Source organism: Panicum virgatum, chromosome 1K (assembly GCF_016808335.1).
Source record: "Panicum virgatum strain AP13 chromosome 1K, P.virgatum_v5, whole genome shotgun sequence".
Classification (NCBI taxonomy): Eukaryota; Viridiplantae; Streptophyta; class Magnoliopsida; order Poales; family Poaceae; genus Panicum; species Panicum virgatum.
In genome coordinates, this window is record NC_053136.1 from 8,379,263 (window position 1) to 8,402,302 (window position 23,040).

The 23,040-nt window shown below is 45.4% G+C and overlaps 2 protein-coding genes across 5 annotated transcripts; both read left to right on the forward strand.

The window, feature by feature from the left end:
* The first annotated feature begins 7,442 nt into the window (after positions 1-7,442).
* Positions 7,443-13,433, forward strand: LOC120649218. Of its 4 annotated transcripts, none has more exons than XM_039925974.1 (14): positions 7,443-7,797; positions 8,830-8,936; positions 9,029-9,132; positions 9,475-9,515; positions 9,610-9,704; positions 9,957-10,080; positions 10,448-10,528; positions 11,428-11,526; positions 11,654-11,827; positions 11,936-12,023; positions 12,108-12,178; positions 12,262-12,330; positions 12,619-12,753; positions 12,927-13,433. In XM_039925974.1, exons 3-14 carry the CDS (start codon positions 9,069-9,071, stop codon positions 13,140-13,142), a joined length of 1,257 nt encoding a protein of 418 aa, XP_039781908.1. In that variant the 5' UTR covers positions 7,443-7,797; positions 8,830-8,936; positions 9,029-9,068; the 3' UTR covers positions 13,143-13,433. The 4 variants fall into 4 exon arrangements, with proteins under 4 accessions (XP_039781908.1, XP_039781889.1, XP_039781916.1 ...); XM_039925955.1 differs by having other exon boundaries at positions 8,830-8,911; positions 9,389-9,515; XM_039925982.1 differs by having other exon boundaries at positions 7,782-7,797; positions 8,830-8,915.
* Positions 13,434-14,875: 1,442 nt separating this feature from the next.
* LOC120649243 (probable calcium-binding protein CML21) lies at positions 14,876-19,165 on the forward strand. Its single transcript, XM_039925994.1, has 5 exons — positions 14,876-15,121; positions 15,563-15,792; positions 16,576-16,775; positions 17,940-18,114; positions 18,641-19,165. Exons 2-5 carry the CDS (start codon positions 15,600-15,602, stop codon positions 18,754-18,756), a joined length of 684 nt encoding a protein of 227 aa, XP_039781928.1. The 5' UTR covers positions 14,876-15,121; positions 15,563-15,599; the 3' UTR covers positions 18,757-19,165.
* The last annotated feature ends 3,875 nt before the right edge of the window (positions 19,166-23,040 follow it).

Consider the following 23,040-nt stretch of genomic DNA (forward strand, 5'->3'; position numbering starts at 1 on the left):
GAGGGAAGCGCCGCCGGTCATGGCAACCGCCGGATCTCGGTCCACTGTTGCCGGATCCGGCCTCGCGCGGCCCTGGATCTGCATCTCGCCGGCGCGGGCGGTGGAGAGGATGGAGTCCCCGCCGGCATTGCTTCGACAAGCAGAGGCGGTGAGGCGCTATTGTCGACGTGAAGCTGTACCGCAAGGGAGGGGACGGGCGAGATGGGAGGTGGTTCAAATGATTTTGAAATGGAGAGACAACTGTTTTATCCCATACAGATAATCGTATACATACGCTGGTACAGTACATGATATATAAATCAGAGTTCTCTGCTATTGTTACAGATCTCGAGAACCAAACAGTGCTACCATGGATGGACAGGATAACACCTATCGGGGTACTCTAGTACTGAAAATCTTCATTCCAGAATCTATCTTCTCTTTTTGCTGGCAACAATGCACGTGTAAACAGTCCATATTGATTTATGGGTTGTCGGCCCATTAAATACCGCACTAATTTATTAATCATCATGGTTTCTATTGTCATCGTCTTTGGCGACCCATAGTCTCAGGTATAGATGGCCATTCGGGCCGCCTGGCACGGCCCGGCCCGGGCTGGCCCGGGCACGAATGGATCGGGCTAGGCCCGGCACGAATAGACTAACGGGCCGGGCCGTGCTGCCCGCCGTGCCACGCTCTCGTCCCAAGCACGAGCCCACGGGCTTGTTTCGGGCTGTGCCGGCCCAAAAAGCACGGTGCCTTCACCGTGCTCGGGCCGTCCGCCGCCCGCACTCCTGAATCGAGCTTGCCGACGCCGTCGCGCCGCCGGCCACGCCTCCGCTGGCCACGCCCGCCAACCGACGCCGCCACGCCCGCCGGCCAACGCCGCCGCCGCCCATCCATGCCCGCCGTGGCGCCGAGCCACGCCGAGCTTGGTGGCCACAGGAGGGGGCGCTGTGCCGCTGTCGACCCCCCCCCACGCCGCCGAGCCTGGCAGTCACGCCCGTAGGCCCCGCCGGCCGACGCCACCACGCCGGCGCTCGCCACGAACGGATCTGTAGAGGAGCTCGCCAGCTCGGTCGAGTGGAGTGGGAGCGGAGTGGGCGAGCGGCGTGGAGAAGAGGAGGGGAGCGGCGCGCCGGCACAGAGAGGAGGGGAGCCCGGAGCGTCGCGGTGGTGCAGGAGTCAGGAGAGGAAGGAGCAGCCGCCAGTCGGTCACCGCCGCAGAAGGATGGAGGCGGCGCGGGGAGGGTGAGAGGGAGGTGGGCGTTGGGGAGGGCGAGAGACTGGCAGGCGGCGGCTTCCGGGGGAGGTGGGGGGTGGCCGGGTGGGGATGAGACGGTGAGGAGTGACTAGGGTTAGCAGTTTGCTTTCTCATTTTATATGGGGCTGGAAAATAACGGGCCCTTACCGGGCCGGCCTGTATCAGGCGTGCCGGGCCGTGCCGCCCGGCGTGCTGAGGGGGCGGCCCAAGCACGGCCCATGCTTGCGGGCCGGGCTAGCCCGGGCACGGTACAGGTCGGGTCGGGCCGGGCTTGGGCCGGGCCAAAAAACCGAGCTCATGGGCGGGCTGTCGGGCTCTGGGCTGCATGGACATCTATAGTCTCAGCCTGCTCACAGTGGGCTCCCGTAAATGTTAATAGAGGAAGGACATCCAGTAAAATCGACTGCAGCGGTGTCTTTTAAACCATCCTCTACCATCTATTCCCGCCGTTCCAAATTATAGGTCGTTTCACTTTTTCAATTCCAAGTTTGACCACTCGTCTTATTCAAAAATTTGTGTAAAACATCACTTTTTTGTTGTGACTTACTTTATTAATACAAATTCTCGAAGAATGATTTAAATTTGACTATATTTACATATATTTTTGAATAAGACAAGTGGTCAAATTTAATATAAAAAAGTCAAACTAATTTGAAACGAAGGGAGTATATCCTCCCGTATCCTGCCGCAGTCCGTCATCGTCAACTACCCGCCCCACCCCGCCGGGAGGTGGAACTCGCACCGAGCAGCCCGCGGCCCCTGCTAGCACCGGTGCTGGGCGCCGCCTCCGCCGCCGGGAGCAAGGGGCGCCGCCGGGGTCGGAGCCCGCGAGGGAGGAGGGGCGCCGGAGCCGAGCGGATCCGAGCCCGCCGGCCGCGAGGGAGGAGGAGGGAGGAGAGGAGCCACGCCGATTCGAGGAGGGAGGAGGCGTGCGGCGGCCGACGCGATGAGGGGAGTGCCGGCGTGGTCCGTGGCGCCTTGCTTGTCCGTCGTCGGCCGGAAGGCTGTTGCCGTCGCCACGGAGGCCGCGAGGAACACCGCCGCTCACCGTCGTCGGTAGCAGGCCGCAGGCGCAGAGGAGCTGCTGCTCCTCGACGGCGCCGCCGCCACCAGCTGCTGCGACTCCGGGTCCGGCTTGCCGCTGCCGCGCGCCCCAAATCGCCCTCCTGCCCGCTAGGGAGCTCCACCAGTTCCAAATTGATGCGAAGCTTGCCGGATTGAGGTCAATGAGCCCCCAAAATTGATGCGCGGATCAGCAAGATCAAGCGCCAAATCAAGACGCGAAGCAACAGGATCGAGCTCCAGATCAATGCGCAAACGCAACTCGTCCTCTCAACTCCTGTCTCTTTGCATCTCGATCTCTCTCTTGTCTCTTGTCTCTTGTCTCCTGTCTCTGTTTCTTGTTTTGTTTTACTGGTCGAGGCGCAAAGCTAGCTGTGCGAGGAAAGCTGGCTGTTTTTGGTTTGTTTCTGTTGACACCGTTTTTTTGACATGTGTCAAAAAAGTTAATTTTTATGAAGGATAGATGGTTGATTTGGAAGAAACTAAAAGATACACAGGGTTGGAATCGGCCGATGGAAGTCCGTCCGATGAGCCAGGAGGATATTCTGCGAAGATGCTGATCCGTTAGTTCTGGTGCTCGGCCGATGGATAGTTGTCGATGAAATCAAAGAAAGAAGAGAGGATCTGGATTCTACAAAAATCTTGATGATTCGATTGTAATATTTTAAGTAGTTTATCTTTTAGATAGTCTTTTCTTTAGAGTCAAATAATGTTTACCGTAATCGGCTAGGATTTGATAGCGCTAGGCTATAAATATGAGTTGTAAGGGACCAGAAAAATTTGATACACATCCAATACAACAAATTTTACAATTCTTTTGCATTTTTTTGGCGACTTCATCTTTTCTCTTCTTTTTTCGACAAGTTCTTTCAAGTTGATCAAGGACGTCTCATATTCGAGCGACTTGATTTGCTGATGAGTTTTCGTTTTACCGAGTATATTTGAGCTTTAGCTACCGGGTGCATCGTTGTGGCTTCGTTCAAATCTATTCAAAAGTTATCGAGTTTATTTAGACTTTGACTTCCGGGCGCATCGCTGTCGTCTCGTCTAGATTTATTCACCAATTATCGATATCGGATAGATTTGTAGGTTTTCCTATATTTTTTGGCCATTATCACATCTAAAAATATACTAGATCGGCTTTAGGTTTTGTAGTAACACTTTTGTTATCTCAAGAGCCAATTTATATCTGTTTTTAGCTTCACATCATCTGAGTTACACATTCGTAGCTTAGATCTTGTCATACATACACGATCGGCTGTTCAAAGCCGGTTTTGTCGTTTAGGGTATCGGCTGATCCTGTCGATACGCTCGTTTACTACGTGCTTACATTTAATATCATTTTGTCGTCTATAGTATCGGCAAAACTTGCCGATACGTCCATCTAAAAGATATTCGGAATCCCAACCGATACACTCTCAAATTTGACTTTGTTTTCTCCCTTGTCAATTTCAGGTCAAATTGACTGGCACGTTTGGTTGATTTTCTGTGACTCGGCGAACACTTGCCCTCGGATTCCAGTGTGTTGATTTTTGCGTCAACAGTTTCGTCGCCGGATACGAAGAGGATGGAGCCGCGGGAGCCCCGGGGACGCCGAGGCTCGCCGGCCTCGCCGTGCGCCGCGCCCGCCCCGCCGCGCACCGCCTCCACGCGCCGCCATGGTGTAGGGTCGAGATGGCGGACTAGAGGGGGGTGAATAGTCCTTTCTAAAACTAAATGCGTCGGCTAACCGAAACTTATGCGGAATTGAAACTATTCGCTTAGCCAAGACTTCACCCCTCTAACTATGACTCTAAGGCACCTCCAAAAAGATTCTACACAAAACAAATGGAGTGCCAAGCTAATAAGAGCTCTCCTAACAATTCTAATGTCAAGTCACACAAGGCTAAGCACTAGTATTTTACAAATCGGGGGAGCTCCTACACAATTTTAATGAGTAAAAACACCAAACCAAATCTAAGCTCACTAGATGCTCAAGGGCAAGGATTCACAATCCAAATCCAAGAGCTTAACTTGCTTAGCTACACAATCTAAGCACGAGCAACTAATTAAGCTACACAAGCTAACTAGTTACACTAGAATCTCTACTTCTAGCTACACAAGCAAGAAGATGATTAGCAAGCTACACAAGCTAATTGAACACTAGAGAGCAACTACAAAAGCACAAGATATAGATGAATATAAATACAAGGCTTATGATTTGAAGAATGCATACCACCGAGAAGAGTAGACAAGATTGACACATGATTTTTATCCCGAGGTTCACTTGGTTGCCACCAAGCTAATCCCCGTTGAGACAAGCTTCAAGGTTGCCGCCGATCCTCTTGCTAGTGGTGACTCTCAAGTCACACTCTCCCACGTGGAGTGCTCACACCGAGCTCTAGCACATGATCCGGTCGGACCACTTGTTGCTCTTCACGTCTCGCTCAACTAGAGTTGCTCTTCGCGGCTCCCGCATGGTGAGCACAATACCCCTCACAATCTCTTCTCCGGAGCACCGCACAATCTTCTTGCGGGCTTCAACAGAGCCTCTTGCCACCAAGACGTCTAGGAGGTGGTAACCTCTAAGAGTAACAAGCACACCGGCTTGCAACACGATCACCTAGTGCCACTCGATGCAATCTCTCAAATCATTCGCACTAGAATCACTCTCTCACTCGATCGGATGATTACTATCAAGTTAGAGTGAGTTGAGGGCTCTCAAGCACTCTCACACATGGACACCAAGTCCCCAAGGTGCTCAACCACCTCAAATGGCCGGTCACACCCTCTATTTTTAGAGGGAGGCCCCAAACTACCCGTTACACTTAAATCCCGTGAAAACAGAGTTTTCGCGGACTGTCCGCCTCACAGAGACCAGACCGTCCGCCATTCAAAACCAACGGCTAGAACTGCAATGATTATGTGTCAGAGTCGACCGTTAGAGCCCCGGGCGGACTGTCCGCACCCCTGGGGCGGACCGTCCGCGGTTCAAAACTTCGAACCAACCGATTTGCACACGTCTCTGACTAAATCTGGAAGTGACCGGCGGACTGTCCGCTCCCCAGGGGCGGACCGTCCGCCGTTCAAAAAGTTAGCACACACAGAAACCGCAGTGTTTCTGTCCCAGAAATTTCAGTAGGAGGCGGACCGTCCGCCCCCAAGGGCCGGACCGTCCGCAGTACAATTTGGACACCCAAGACAGAACTACCAAGTTTCTGCGCCCGTTTCAGCTTTTAAAGGCGGACTGTCCGCCCCCATGGACCGAACGGTCCGCAGTTCATTTTGGACCACCAACAGAGCCAAAAACGGTTCTGTTTGAGCACATCCGAGATAACGGCGGACCGTCCGCCCTCTAGGAGCGGACCGTCCGCAGGTTTATTTCCAGCAGAAATGTACCTCGGTAAAACGGTCATAACTCTTATCTCCAATGTCCAAATTTGGTGATCTTGAACTCTATGGAAAGCTTATTCAGAGGGCTACACAAACCCAACTGAATATTTGATCCAAAACACAATGGATCAAAACAGTATTTCACTACAAGAGCCAACCTAATCTCCGAAGAACACCGAAAAGCCTTTCTTGCTTTCCCAAGTTGATAAACATCAACTCCAACTCTTTCTCCTTTGCAAATGTGCCAACACCACCATGTGAACAACACCATGTGCATGTGTGTTAGCATTTCACAATCATTTTCAAAGAACTTTCACTTGATCTCACCACGCCACTCGATCCTAGCAACATCGCAATGTTAGATCGCTCAAGTGGCACTAGATGACCGATATGCAAACAAGTTTGCCCCTCTTGATAGTACGGCCATCTATCCTAAATCCGGTCATGCACTTCTCTACACAACCTTTGACCGGTGAAATGAAATGCCCTACAAGTCATACCTTTGCCTTGCGCATTCCATTTCATCTCCCCAAATGTTGATGCCACACAATCACCAAACTCCATCAAATCTTTTGATCATCATCATGAGTCAACACTTGACTTGATCTTTCTTAAATGATATGATCCACTCCATATCATCACATGACCTCTTTGGTCCATCGATCTTGACCTTGCTCGCTCTTCACCGTTGCCTCAGTCCATCGGCGCCAAATCTTGCCCAAGCTTCACCGCCTCGCGGTCCCTCGCTTCAAAGCCTTGACTTGCCTTTCTCCATTGCAACCGGTCCATCAAGTCAAGTCTTGTCTTGATCTTCTCCACTTTGGTCACATAACTCCATGTCATGTCTCATATGCAATGAGCTCCTTGATCACACTATATGAGCATAGCATCAACCCTTAGTCATTTCTCCTCCATGGCACATGTTGCTCATACTAGTGTCTTTGTGTGGACTAATTCCCTGTGTATCTCAACATAAACACTTATTAGTCCACCTAAATTATCACTCAATTATCAAAACCAAACAAGGGCCTTTCACATGGCCACAGGGGCCACGCGGGGCTCCGTTGCCGCGCCGCCATGGCCACGGGGAGCAGGGGCGGGCGCCGACGCCAGCCCGAGGTGGGGAGCTCGAGGCCAGCCGAGCTCCAACCCGGCGGCGAGGAGGCAGCAGCGGGTCCAAGCGGCTCGGTGGCCCGCAGCGCGCGGTCGAGAGGAGCAGGGCACGACGAGCAAGGGAGCGCAGCAGCAAGCAAGCGAGGAGAGGCGGGCTCAAGGCAATGCGTGCGGAGAGGGAGGCCGGGCCGCCGCCACCGCCCGCCATGGTCGGCGCGACCATGGATCCGTCGAGGAGGGGAGGTAGGGGGACGAGAGGAGGGAGACGGGCGCCGGCCGGCGAGAGAGAAACAGAGATGGGAGAGATGGAGGGCGCGGGGGAGAATAGGAGGGAGGAGAGAGAAGGAGGAGGGAGAGTAAAAAAATATCTGATATATAAGTCCCACCATGGTAGTTGATATAGGGAAGAATATAGAGGATGAATGAATGCAGAATAATATAGTATAAGGGAGAGAATCTCGATGATCAGAATAAATATATCCTCTTAGAGGAGGGATATAGGAAGCATGAGTGTGTGAACAGCCTCACCCCCTGGCCTCCACCTGCAACGGGCGACCACCATCAACGACCAAGATCCGAATTAAACACGACAAAAATAATTCAAAATTAAAAAATCCCACCCGATTTCCTCCGCTTCATTAACGTTCTAATCATTCCGCTCGCCCGCGGCCATTGCTCCCTCTCGTTCGCTCCTCCTCCCCGCCTCCCAACCACCGCCTGCGGCCTGCCTCCCCTCCCGGATCCCCAAGGGCCGCCGGATCCGGCGAGGCAGAGGGGCGCGCGCCCCGCGGCAGATCCGAGGCGGCTCCGCGGAGCATTCCTCTGGTCCGAGCGGGCGCCACCTGGCAGGCGAGGGGCGTAATTCCGAGAGGAGGACGAGCAGGGAGGCGCGGGGGTGGTGGATGAGCGCGGGGAGGCCCCGCCGCGGCACAGCGTAGGAGCCCCGCGCGCCGACGAGAAGGCGCCATGATCGAGCAATTCGTTAATTTCGTCATCCGCCCGCCCCGGTACGCCCTTGCCCCCAGATATCCCGAGCTGCTGCAATTGTTGCTCAGTGCCTATTATTGCGCATGAAATATGATGCTGCATTGGATGCTGCCGTATTATTTCTTAAAATCGGAGCGCCGCGGGATCAATGCTAGCGTTAGGTGCCCCTTCAACCGCAGGTCCGCAAGGGTTGCTGATAAGCTGGTTTATTGGCTGTTCATTTAGCGTTGTTGATTGAGGGATATATGGAGGCCCAAACAATACATGCAAATGTACGATTTCGAATTCCAATGGAGTATGTGATCATGAGATTGAGGGTAGTTACTTACTGGTTTCAGGCTTTCAGCAGGTCTGCATGATTCTTTGTATGCCATTGCAAATCTGTACCATGTGCTATAAAAGCAAGGGTTAGGTACTATTGCAATATTCATTGTGGTTGTCCATTTGTCATGTTACGTGTAGCTGAACTTGCATGAGCATGCTATGTGATGCTCATAGCTGTAAAGCGCCACTTTTGTGTTAATATATTCATATAAGAATAATGTTTTAACTGTCCTTTTAATGTTATCTTCTGCCTGAGTTAAAAATTTGTGATCCTCACTGAGGAGGGGTCATGTGTGAATTTTTGGTGCTATTACTTGATGCTGTTTTTTTTTTGTTGCAACCTTTTTGGAATACTGCTGTAAAGTGTAGCTTTGTTTAGGATGGATGTCTATGATTTTTCTGCAGCATTAATTGGAACATGGCACACTTCTTTCTTCATCACATTTCAAAGCTGAGAATCTCATGGACAAATAGGCTGCCAGTTCCTTATATAATTTTTGTTGCAAATATGAGTTTGATGTAATAATAAAATTAGCTGATTGATGACTTTGTGCCATTTGCATACCCATTCGTATTGTTTTGTACCTTTCTCTTTCTAAAATGCAATAATGATTGGAATCCATCAAAAAGTTAAATTCGTTGAGCTAAATAAAGTTAAATTCACTGAACAAGTTAAGGATTCATCCATATATCTGCTGTACTGGGACTGAATGGACTCTAATTTGCAGGTCAGAATATAATCCAGATCAGTATCTATGGGACACAGAGTTTATCCTCGCTGGACGGAAATACAAACGACTAGACTTGGAGGCAAGTACGGAGATCAATTATCGAGGTTTTTTCTGTCTTTTATTTGCTGATGAGGAGTTTGATGGCAACTATAAGCATCTTTGTTGATAACCTTATTGTTATACTTGCACCTGGCAGCTTACAAATGCAAGAGGCTATATCCTAAAATGCAGCCACTATGTTCCTGCTTTTATCCCAGAGAACACTGCCCTCCCATGTGTGGTCTACTGCCATGGAAATAGGTACTTAACTTGTCTTCTCCATGTTTCCATATGTGTGATGGAGTGATGATTCATTTGATGATTCCTACTATTAACATTCTGATTTTGTGCAAGTCACTTTATATTGATTCACATTTCTAAGCATTTGGAAAATCATCTATTGAGTTGGTAGCAGAAGTTACAATTTTCTGCACTCCTCTTTATTTATGTCACACAGCAGCTCAAGCAGTCACTATATCTCTTGGAATTAAATAGGCTTTGCTTTGATTCAATGCAGCGGATGCCGAGCAGATGCAAATGAAGCCGCTGTAATACTGCTTTCTTCAAATATCACTGTTTTCACACTTGACTTTTCTGGGTCAGGTCTATCGGGTGGAGATTATGTCAGCTTGGGTTGGCATGAGGTATATAATCAGTATCAATGTTTTCCTTTGCTTGTTCTACATTCATATTTTGGGTGATCACACACTTCTGAAGTTCACAACAATTTACTTCTAGAAAGAGGACCTCAAATGTGCAGTGTCACATCTCCGGGCCAATAAGCAAGTTTCCACTATAGGCCTTTGGGGGCGATCGATGGGTGCTGTCACAAGGTAATTTGTATGTTTTGGATAAAGTGCACGCTTTTTTTACATGGTGCAAGATCTCTCTCTTTAACTTCATGTGATTCATTATTTTAAGAAACACTGTGTATTGAAGAGACTCTTGGTTCTTCCATGCACTTTTCAAATGATATTCTCAAGATTTTGTTCAAGCTTTAAAGTTTCAGGGTCAAATATTTCATCACCATTTGATGGATCTTCCCTGTAATTTATTACAATATTTTGTATACAAATGTGATACAGCCTACTCTATGGAGCTGAAGATCCCTCTATTGCTGGCATGGTATTGGATAGTGCTTTTACTAATTTGTATGACTTGATGATGGAACTCGTCGACGTTTACAAAATTCGAGTTCCTAAATTCACGGTATGCTCAGCACACCTTCTGCATACGAGTTACTTATGCAATTACAATACTACCTCCAGAATTTTGGAAATGTGCATTGCCATACTACTTTTATGGCTTTCACATTCCTAACTTTGAAGCATAAGACAATAGGACGTGCTTTCTTTCCCTATCGAACTTTCACCTATGTTGTTGTGTTAATAAATGAACCTGCATGCTCGCCATTGGGCTAAATTTGGGGCCTTCATCAAAGGATGGGGCAGTTGTTAGATCTAGTGAAGTTCCATACTATCTTCCTTCCTTACTAGCACAAGTGTTTTTGCAATCCTAGGGATAAGTGCTTTAGTTGTAAAGTTTTAATGGCCTGTTCTGAAATCCGTCCTTTCAGGTTAAGATGGCTGTACAGTACATGCGGCGAATCATTCAGAAAAGAGCCAAGTTTGACATAATGGATCTTAATGTTTTAAAGGTATACTGCCTATACCATATCTCTTCATAACATTAATTTGACACCCTGAATCTTTAATATAAAACCATAGAAGAATTCAACTCATGATGGTTGTACAAACTATTTTTTACTTATACAAGTTATTTTTATATTTTACATCGTATACATGACTTACTGCTGCAAAAATAAATATAACAGACATTATAAATGAGAAAACTATTCTGTTCGGCTGGCTGGCTGGAGCGGCTCCAGCGCTGGCTGGGCGCGTGGGTGCGGTGGCCTGGGTGAGGAATGGAACCGGGAAAGTGGTCTGCGAAATTCACTGACATGTGGAGTGTGCTCTCCGTGGGTCCACGAGTTCATTGAGAAAAAATACCTCCCATGCTTGCCACTGCCACCTGCTCCTACCACCACACCTCCAGCCGCGGCTGGCTCCAGCCAACCAGCCGAACAAGGCCTAAGCTATTTTTTAGTTGCCTCTAATATGTCAAGGTCATAATGAATAACCAGTTAACCTCCTCTTCAGTAGTAGAATTGTCATTTTCCAGTTTCCATGTGGGATGTTTAACAACTGTAAATTTCCAGCAATTTTCTGGAAACCCCATTTCTTTCTCTTTCTTGATTTGGTTCAAAATTGTTGTGAATTTCCTTAGATAGGTCTGAGCAGTTTTGGAATTGAACCTTTGCTCTAACTTTCTTTTCTTTTTATCTAAAAAGCTGCTCAGCTCAATAATTTCCAGTTTCCCAACATTGATATTTGATTATTGCCAGGATTACATTTTTCTGATCCTTCGTAGTCTGTATTATTTATTATTGATATCTCTGCATGCTTTATTTCCTGTACAATTCTGGTAACTTTTAAAAGAATCTGCTTATACTTCGAATTGATCTAACTTAAGCGTTCAATTGTTCTTGATCAGTTGGCTCCCAAGATGTCTATCCCTGCATTATTTGGTCATGGTTTGAATGATATGTTTATTCAGCCCCACCATTGCGAGCGTATTCACCAGGCATATGGGGTAAGTGTTTGTGTGTTTATAAAGATTGAAGGGCATATAGGTTTCAGGACATTGCTAGTCGACTATTGCTGCCGAAGAGCATACTAGTCATTCTGTTAAATGTTAATCATCGCCTGGTTGTATGCAGGGGGATAAAAGAATAATAAAATTTGAGGGTGATCACAATTCCCCAAGACCTCAATCGTATTATGATTCAGTTTCAATATTCTTCTACAAAACTTTGCGTCCTCCTCTGTTGCCTTCAGCACGTTCAAATAAACGACTTATGGGTGCATATAAAGTTGGTAACATAACCAATGAGGTAAAAATTCATGAAATACTCATTCCACAACTCATTTGAACCTGTAATTACTATCTCCTATGGTTTGACTTCTAAGGGGTCACCTTTGTTATTTTGCTGCTCTTGCAGAGCTTCTTCTCTGAAATCGTCAATGGTCTAGAGTCAGCTAACATTGCTGCCTGCAGTTCATCGACAGATGCACCAAACATTCCGAATGGTGTGGTACAGCTCCTTGAGCTGCTTCCTTGTAATGTTATAGTAAGTGGTTGTATACTAACTTCTTCACCTGAAATTGTTCCAGCTAAAACACCTGCAGTTGAATTGCTGTCAGAAAGCTTGAAGCAGCTGTCTGTTAAGAAAGAGACTGACTCGGTAGGCTTCTTGATGTTTTCTTTGTCTGATATGAAGCCTTTTTTTTCTAACTCTTTTCCTTATCCGTATTCCATTAAATGTAGGGCTTGCTTTCAAATGAAAATCATAGCCTATCAGAGATGGATGGGGATTGTGTTGGATCACGTTTGCAGGTACAGTTCATTGTATAACAGCGAGTTGGCTTACCAGAATATTTAACGCTGTATGCTTTAGTCAACTTTATCATATATACATGTGATACATTCTCTTGCCTTCCGTCGGGTCGTCCGTCGCTTTGTGTTAATTTAAGCTTATCATAAGATATGGCAGTTAGGTTTTAGTCCAAGATATGGCTGAGTGAATGCCATCAGAAACACAATACAGTGTTAAGAACTGAGGTTCGATATACTTGATACCTGCCTTTTGTGAATTTACTGATGATAAGTTTTCCTTTCTTACAGGATAAAATTAGTAGGCACAATGAGGAGTCCTGCTCATACACGAGCTCTAACAGAGAAAGTTGGGGCAGATGTTCATCTTTAGGAGCGACCAGTGATGATGAATCACTTTCAGGGGATAATAATGATAAGCAGGAGGTACGTTGCCCTCCATTGCTTGACAATTTAGTTATTTAATGCTTGTTATATCTTAATTAAAGCTATAGTTTTCACTAGTCAATTTCTTTCAAGCTGGTGGCATTTACGCAACACTTTTGAAATGATTAATGCAATAAAAAAAACTGATTTTGTAATTGATCTATGCATTGTAGAATAAGGCAGTGAAGGCTCTGGCTACGCCTCTAAGACAAAGCCAGAGGAAACCATCTGAGAAAGCTAAGGAGAAGAAGATCCGAGTACTGTGGAAGAAAATTAAGTGTGAGAAGGTGGAGATGGGGGACAGTCTATCACAGCGCTTCAGGATGTGCCTCGGGCAATCTCCTCGGCACAAGAGGAATAAATCATCTGGAGCGCTTGCAACTTCATAGCCCTGACAAGCCTGCTTGAACCATTGATCGTCCTGATTCTGACCGACTGTTGTCACTACGACACTGTGACCTGTAACCATAGGTGAATATACCGTATACGTAGCTTGACGCCACAATCGCGTGCCAGGATGCTCAAACAGCTGAGAGGCGCGCCCTTGTATCATACCCCGTAATTGCCACCTCCGCCTTGCTGTTACATGTAACTCCCTTGCCCCACTTTTGCGTCTTGTAGATGCAATGTGACAACAGCTTGTTGGTGAAATGGAATGGGTTTGGTGATTTTATCTTGTACGGCCATTTGTCCACAATTCTTTGGACATCCTGTCCGCTATTGTTTTGTGAAGCCCAGGATATTTATTTTTTTGCCATCCTTACAAATGATCAGCATTCAAATGCCAACTCTACGGATGCCTCTACACATTTGCTACTGGAGAGACAAGATTCGCTCATCTTTTGCTAAAATGGCATGCGTGGCACGACACGTAGCTTGGACTCCCCACGCGAAATGACTCTAGCCCCGTCTTATCCTTTACTACCCGACTTGTGCGCATATACGATTTTTTTGACAAAAGATGAGCAAATCTTCTCTATCTAATGGCAAATAATTAGTTTTTGAATGCGAAAGGGTCTCTAGCCTAGCATCCAACAGGCCTATATTCGATTTTCTGTGGGAGTGAATTAAACAGTTCTAGAATTAAAGCTGGCATTTGAACGCTGGCAGTTGGTAATGATGGTAGAAAATTAAATATCCCTTGTTTACGTGAATGTGAGTGGCGGCTAAGCACCTAGGTCTATTCATAACATGAGCATAAAAATGGTCCAACTAAGCAATTTCCTTTTTAAAAAAGGGAAAAAGTTCAATTTACTCCAGATAAAATCTGGATAAGCCCCTAAACTATAACTTGGTTCAATTTACCCCCCCTAAACTATGACATTTAGTTTATTTTACCCTATAATACAATTTATCTTTTTTGTTTCTCCATACACAAGTCAAATTTTAATTTCAAATTTTACAGGTTGTAGTGGACATCATAGTGCATATTTTTTTAAAAAAAAATTATAATGCTTCCCCATTAGTTTTCATATAATTTTGAACTTCAATGATTAATTTATTATTAATATTCTAACCTATCAAAATAATGACATAAAAATATGATGTATTTTTTCTAACATGCATTATGATGTATACTATTATCTTGTAAAATTTCAACTTAAAACTCCACCTATGCATGGAGAAATAAAAAAGACAAATTATATTAGAGGGTAATTTAATCAAATGACATAATTTGGGAGGTAAAATGAACCAAATAATAGTTTAGGGGTTATATAGAATTTGGCTATAATTGAGGGGAGCAATTTAGACTTTTTCTTTTAAAAAATTGGTAAGGCAGTTTACGAAAACAAGCCGTATCTACTGCAATATAGGTACTTTTAAACATTTTTTTAAAAAAATATGATCCTAATATATGCAAGTAGAGGTCTTATGTTGCAGCTATGTAATTGGACTACAATTTAGATATAATTGATGTATAATTATACTTTCTATAAATCTTAGAAATTAGTTGCATGTACATGCATGCTAGAGTGCGAGAGCATGCAACCCTGACCCTCTGAGCCGTTGAGCAGCGTGGCATTTTGGCCTTTTGGGAATTTGTTGCGCGCTGACGCCAGCTGCAAGCTGGCAGGAGGAACGTTGGCGCGGGGCGCGGGCGTTTCGCGCGTCCGCTCTCGTCGGCTCCCCGCCGCCCTCGGCGCCGAACACGCCTGCCTCGCCACCCCATCCCCACCACCAGATCCCCACACGAGTCACGAGCGCGTCCTCTCCTCCACTCCCACCCACCGCAGCCGGGTCCTCTCTTCCCCCACGCCACCCCTCTTCCGCGCCGTAGGCGCTCCCCCGCCGATCGCCCTTCTGCCCTGCGGAGGCGTGATTGCTGGAGATCCATCGATCCGGAGTTGGATTGGCCTCATCTTTCTTGGTAAGGCAGAAGTAGTTGTTCTTTTCCCCCTCCGGCTCGCTTCGACGGATCGCTCGTCTTCTTCCGCGGAGTCTTTCTCTCCGATTCGCTGGTTGTGTTGTGCGGATTTGCTTGCTGCTTCGATCGGCGGAGCACATCATCTTTTCCCCCAAAATATTTTGGCAACGCTAAGTTCGCCCAAGGTTGTTAGGAGATTCTTAGCCTGCATCTGGACGTTGTTAACTGTCCTTTTGTTTTACGTTTAATGCTAAATCCTTCAGTTTCGTCATTCCGTGGAGGGAATATCTCGGGTCAAATATCAGATATAATCGCTATGTTTCCACTAGCAGTGCTGTTGTTGTTTTGTTTTATCTAAATCAGAAACGGTACATGTTCTGCATTCGCTACGGTTTTAATCCCCCATTATTAATGCCTAATCCTGAATATTATTTACATCTCCAGGCACGAAGATTTTGCCAAGATCGTCAACATTGTGGAAATGGGAGGTGTAATCGGTGGTGAGTCGCCAAGGAACAGTTCCCCGGCATCAAAGTTAGAGAGGAAGATGGTTGAGGCAATGCAGCAGAGGGCATTGAAAGGAACTTCTGTGAAATCGTTCAACAGTGTCATCATGAAATTCCCTAAAATTGACGAGAGCTTGAGAAACTGCAGGACCATCTTTCAGCAATTTGGTGAGCTTTACCTTTACATTACCCCTCTGTCTTGGTCAGCTATATGATTAGTAACATGTCATTTAATTTGAAGGCCGAAACTTGAAAAACTGGATGTAGTTGAACTGTGTAACCAGAAGCAGCAGTGCAGCACTGAAGAGATTACCTAAATGATAAAATATTTAAGAAAACTAGAATTACCAAATTGTCTGGGTCAATTAAACGAACTCACAGGATTCATCTAGCTTTGATCCAATGGAAAACAAATTAAAGAGTAATGCTCCACGGACAACACACTCTTCCATCCAAACCACACCATGCATGCGCTCTGAGTTTGGTCGTGACGAGGCCAGGTCAGTTCAATGCCTTGCAGTATAGTAAGTCTCTTTCTCCGAAGGTGCCATGGTTCCTGTTTCATATACACAGTATTATGCCAACCAACGAGTGAGTACAGGTGAAATGAAATCAACCAGATGAAACTTAAGACATCCATCCTCGGTTACGACTCTACTTGGCAGATTTAAGGAACCAGCTCCCCTGAAATGGAATCCGCTAAAAAGATTGGGTACAAGATAGACCGCCCCAATTTACTTGCTTTAGCAAGGGGATTTCGAGCCTCAACATGGTTTGACACCCATATGAGGAATTTATTTTGTTATCCACATGAACTGATCAAGAATTACCTGTTTCAATAGAATATAATTACTGACTATAATATTTCATTTGAAGATGTCTTTTATTGTTGAGGTCATTCACCAAACCTTTTTTTATATGTTCTGACATTGCAGTTTTGAATTTATGCAGATGAAGATTCCAATGGTGAAATAGATCAACAGGAACTCAAGCACTGTTTCCAGAAATTGGGTATCGAATCTACTGATGATGAAATAAAAGATCTGTTTCAGGCATGCGACATTTATGAACACATGGGCATGAAGTTCAATGAATTTATTGTCTTCCTGTGCCTTGTTTATCTTCTCAATGATCCTGCGGTGTCTGAAGCAGTATCCTTCATACAGTAAAAAAACATTACTGTTCAAATTTTTTATTGTTTTTTAGAACAGGAAATCCACATGAGGCATTAATTTTCAGTCTGTTTCTTTCTCTATTTTGATGGAAAAATAAGATATTTCTCAACTTGTGGTATGTGCTTACCTGAAATTTGGAGCTAATCAAGAAAATCGCTTCATATGATGCATGTCATAAAAAGATTTCTTTTTTTGTGAGAATTTCAATAAAAAAAAGGATTGAAAGAGTTAATAAATAATAATTACCTTCTTGAGGACAACAACAACAATAACAACAACAACATAGCCTTTTTTCCCAAGCAAGTTGGGGTAGGCTAGAGATGAAACCCGAAAAAAATAAGTTCAAGGTTCAGGCACATTGATAGCTAGTCTCCAAGCGCTCCTATCCAAAACTATCTCTTTAGAGATATTCCAATCCTTAAGGTCTCTCTTAACCGACTCATCCCACGTCAGTTTAGGTCTACCTCTACCCCTCTTTACATTATCGACCCGCTCAAGAACCCCATTACTCACCGGCGCCTCAGGAGGCCTTCGTTGGACATGTCCAAACCATCTCAGCCGATGCTGGGTAAGTTTCTCCTCAATTGGTGCCACTCCGACCCTATCCCGAATAACTTCGTTCCGGACTCTATCCCTCCTTGTGTGCCCGCAAAACCACCGCAACATCCACATCTCTGCTACACTCAGTTGTTGGACATGTCGCCTTTTTGTAGGCCAACATTCAGCACCGTATAGCATCGCCGGACGAATTGCTGTCCTATAGAATTTGCCTTTTAGCTTTTGTGGCACCCTCTTGTCACAAAGGATGCCAGAAGCTTGCCGCCATTTCAACCAGCCAGCTGAAATTCTATGCCTAACATCTTCATCAATGTCGCCATCCTTTTGTAGCACCGATCCTAAATACCGAAAAGTATCCTTCTAAACCACCACTTGTCCATCTAGACTAACGTCTCCCCCCTCATTTCTGAATTACCTTCTTGAGGACATTGTATAATTTTATATTACATTATATATGGACTTTAAGGCGAAATGTTAGACCTTTCTCAAGCATTAGACATTCCTCGAGCTGTGATCCTATTATACTTTTTTTCCTTGTACTGTTCTTTTTATATCGTTTATGTCCTTGACATGATGCTTTAGAGAAAAAGAATGGGATTAGGCTGTCTTGAGCCAACATTCGAGACATTGGTTGAGTCATTTGTCTTCTTGGACAAGAACAAAGATGGTTACGTCAGTAAGAACGAGATGATACAAGCAATAAACGAGACCAGTGCAGGAGAACGCTCCTCTGGGCGCATAGGCGTGAAAAGATTTGGTGAGTTATCTTCTCAGTGGCACCATCATCTCACAACCACATCCCCTTCTACTCTGTTAGTTTCTAAGTGTTTTTTTCATTATAACCATCCTTGGCGTGCTAGTACTTTGTTGATCGACTTTTCTTGCCATGCTATTGCTTGATTTTTTTAGAAATCAGTGATCTCATACTTTGGTCTGGGTGGATAGTTCTTTTTCTCCTTTCCAGATCAGGACGTGTAATAGGATGAAACTGCTCATAGGTTGTCTCTTTTCTCTTTTTTTTTCAGCTATGACAATAAAAAATAGATAGGCATTGATAAAAGATAAGTTAGGATCAAGTTTCATGCTTTGAGAATATTTAAATTATTTTGAGACCAGTCCAGGACTCATCATTCAAGACTGATGCTTACATTTAAAGATTTCTCATATCAATTCAGCAGAGCTTAGTAGTATTCACTTGATTTGATTGATGAAATGCTTACTCCAATTCAGTTACTATTGCGCTTATATGTTGGCCCTAACATTTACTCTCTTGGTGGCTCCAGAGGAAATGGATTGGGACAAGAATGGCACAGTGACCTTCAAGGAGTTCCTCTTCGCTTTTACTCGCTGGGTGGGGATCGACAATGAGGACGAAGATGACGACGACGAAGATGAATGAGCGTGTCAACAACTGAAGATTAGGCGATCTGAATTGGCCATATCAGCCCTCAGGAGGCCTCCAGAAGCTTCCTCCTCGACGAGTACTATATGACAGTCAAAAGTAGCTGTTCATATTTCCTTGGTGTCTAGCTGATGGTAGATGCTTAAGTTCGTATTAATAGAGTGAACCCGAGTTGTTTCTAGTCGTGGCAAGAATTTGCTGATAAAAGAGTTACATTGTTGAGATGATGTTCAGTTAGGTTACCCTGTTATTCAGATGTTTGGAACCTGTTAAGAAAATGGAGAATTGCTAAGGTTAGTAATGGTTCTCTTTCCTTTGATACTGCCTGTTTCTCTAGATTCAGGTACATGATGTCCTATGTGTTTAATTTCTCGCGTTTGTCAAGAAGATTCGTGTTGAACATTAATTTGTTGCTTTGTCTTCAGCATAATTTGAAAAGTTAATTCGAACAAAAGCTGAAGAACAAAAAAATTGGTAGGCTGTCAAAATTGTTGCGCGTTCGGTGCAACTTTTGAGCCGCTTCAAGGTCATCAATGGTATTTTTTATATTTTTTAAAAAAGAAAAGAAAAGTCCATCAACTTTTCCCTTCTTTGAAATTGCTTCTCTTTCCCCTTTCCTTTGCATTTTTTGGGAAAACAAAGGGCGTCGACGTTGCAGGACGAGCAGCACTGTTCCTACGCTGCTACGAGCCTACCACGCCTACCAGTCAGCATCATTGGTCACCGTCGATACACACGACTTTGAGTCGCTCCGGTTGCAAAGGTGATCAAAGCCGTGTAGTAGACTAGTAGGAAGAGTAGGATAGTCTCACTGTCACAGGCCATGAGTGAAACCAAAGCTGTTCTGCGCAGTGCTGCGAGAGCGAGCGATGGTGGATGGAGCAGCAGCCGAGAACTTTCCTAGACGCATACGGACTCGTCCCCTATCCTTTCCTGTTCCGGGCCGGGGGAGGAGGCGTGTGCAGGAAGAAAGATTTTTTTCCCTTCAAATTCGAACGAGCAAGGTGCCGCGACAAGGGAACGAAAGAGCACTAGGCTGAATATAACGATTTCAGGCAAATAGATGATGCATGAGTAACGTTTACGTGCGCCGATGGATTAAGATGAATTTACATGCCTACCATTTTTTCACTCAAAAAGAAAAAAATAATGAAATGCTTAAAACCGATATAAAAAATGAAACGTTAGTTGGTAGGTCCTGAAAGCGCTACCAAATTTCCATGTAGGGTGCCTTCAATTTTTGCAGTAACATGGAGGATTTAAATCCCTACGTAAACGGATACCATTTGTTGGAGGAGGATTGCAGCACGTGATTTTTTTTAAGGGAATTCTCCTTTCCCCCCCTTGTATGAGTCCTTCCCGTGGAGTAACGGATGCTTTCGCACGAAAGACAATTTAAATCTGTTTCTCCTTTGTTGTTTATTTCCAGAAAGATCACAAAAACAGTGAATTCTCCTTTATCTTTGTATCCTGGAGATCTTTCGGTGGAGTAACGGATGCTTTCGCACGAAAGACAACTTAGGGCTTGTTTGTTTCTGGGGATTTTTTTTAAATCCCTGTCACATCAAAAGGAATTTTACTATTTTAAAGTATCAAATAAAATTTGTTTATAATTTTTTTAACAGCTAAGTGCTAATTTGCGAGATGAATCTAACGAGCCTAATTAATCCATAATTTGCTATAGTGATGCTACAGTAACCATCCGCTAATCATGAATTAATATACCTCATTAGATTCGTGTCGCAGTTTAGCCCCAGGGTTCTACAGTTAATTTTATAATTTATCTTTATTTAATATTTTTAAATACAAAGATTCTCTTTAATTTGACATGGACTAAAGTTTAGTCCGTGTAACAACAACCCCTTAAATCCGTTTCTCCTTTGTTGTTTATTTCCAGAAAGATCTCAAAGATTGTGAATTCTCCTTTTTCTTTGTATCCAGGAAATCTTTTGCTGGAACCAATAACGGATGATTTCTCACAAAAGACAAATTAAATATGTTTCTCCTTTGTTTTTTTATTTCATAGAAAAATCTCAAAGACTGTAAATTCTCTTTTTTTCTTGTTTCCTAGAGATCTTTCGGTGGAATAACGGATGCTTTTGCACAATTGACAATTTAAATCGGTTTCTCCTTTGTCGTTTATTTCACAGAAAAATCTATGTGAAATATCTTTTTTCTTGTATCCTAGAGATCTTTCGGTGGAATAACATATGCTTTTGCACAACCGACAATTTAAACCAGTTCCTCCTTTGTCGTTTACATGAAGTTCTCAAAAACCCTGTAAATTCTTGTTTTCTTGTATCCTGGAGATCTTTCGGTGGAACGGATGCTTTTGCACAACCGACAATTTATATCGGTCTCCTTTGTCATTTATTTCACAGAAAAATCTCAAAGACCATGTGAAATCTTTTTTCTTGTATCCTAGAGATCTTTCGGTGGAATAACAGATGCTTTTGCACAACCAACAATTTAAATCAGTTCCTCCTTTGTCGTTTATTTCACATAAAGATCTCAAAAACCCCGTGAAATCTCCTTTTCTTGTATCTTGGAGATCTTTCGGTGGAATAACGGATGCTTTTGCACAACCGGCAATTTAAATCCGTTTCTGCTTTGTCATTTGTTTCACAGAGATCTCAAGGACTATGCAATCTTATATTTCCAATAACCGGCGCTTTTCACGCGAGGAGTGATATAAAAAAAATCTTGTAGAAGGGAAAAAAAGTAGTGCTTTGGTAGCTAAAGCCGTTCTTTTGAATACTCTTCTGAACTCACTTAGAAGAAGACGTCTTGCCAAACCAAATCGTATAGGGAAGTACGGCGACAATGCTCCTTGATCAAACTCTTCTCCCTTCAAAACCAATACTGCATTTCCATTCCGAACCTCTTTAGTCTTTAGTTTATAGAAGGTCTTTGTAGCAAAAAGTAGAGAAATTAAATTTGAACTTCAACCTAGTAACAAGTAAAAAAAAGAAACAGCAACTGCCGTGCGGGAATGGTGGTGCCCGAATCGGCTAGCTGCCGTGCCCGCGAGTGCGTGGTGTCCAGTCCTAGGCTCCCCCCCCCCCCCCCCCCCCCAAGTGGCCAGTGACTAGGGAGCTTGCTGGTTGCTAGCTAGCTAGCCCACGCGGGAATGGAGGAAGCTTCCCTCTCCCGCCACTCCTTTATTTCATCTTCGGGAGCGGACCTATCCGCCTCCTCCCCCACTCCCCGCTTGCCCGGCTCGGCAACCCGAAGCGGACAGCGCACTCGGCCGACCATGCCCGTTTCAGCTCGCGCCCCCCGCGCCTCTGACCAGTCCATGTCGGGGCCGATTCGTGCTTGCTCCGCGGGAGGGGATGGATGGATGGATGGATGGGGGGGGGGGGGGGGGGCTGCGCGGGGAGCCCCGGCCATCCTTGCTCCTCTTTTCTTCCGCGGCCGCCGCGTCGATCGATCCATCCATCGCCCACCTAGCTCCAGCTAACGCGGCGCGTCGTCTCGTCCCACCTTTCCTTTTGCTCGCGCTCGTCCTCGTGCGGCTCGCGCTTTTCCTCTCCGATGGCGGCGATCAGGGTGTGGGAGTGGGAGGTGGACCTCGAGGCCGCCCTCGACGTCGCGCTCTGGTGGCTGCCGCTGCTCCTCGTCGCGTGGCTCGTGGCCGGCCGCGTCGCCAGGGGGGACCCGCTCGACCCCGTCGCCGACACCGCCGCGGCCGCGGCCGCCGCCGTCGCCGTCGCCAATGTCGTCGCGCGCCGGCTCCGCTTCCGCTGCCTCTGGCGCCGGTAGGGGCGATCCCGCGCGCTCGTCGGACGAGGGGTCTGTTGCTATCGAGCTCCGCTTTCCATCTTGTGGCTCCTTTTTTCTTCCGCGCACTCGTTGTGGACTGGTCTGGTGGATGGTTACTGTTCAGTTGGCTGTAGCAGATCAGTGGTGCTGTCCTGTCCATGAATAAAGATAGGGTGTGTCTAGTTCTAAAATTTCTCCTTCCAAATTTTACTATTCACCTATCACGTCAATTTTTTTGCCTTATGCATGAAACATTAAATATAAGTAAATAAAAAAACTAATTACATAGTTTTGATGTACACGACGAGATGAATCTTTTGAGCCTAGTTAGGTCATGGTAGGACAACAATTACCATAAACAAATGAAAAATGCTACAGTATGCTACAGTGTCCGATGCGACTCTTTTTACCACTATTTTACGGATCTGAACACAGCCATAGATAATTTCCTGCTGTTTTTGTTGCATCTTTCGAGTCCATTTTGTGGCTGGATGCGTCGCGCATTGCGCTTCCCGG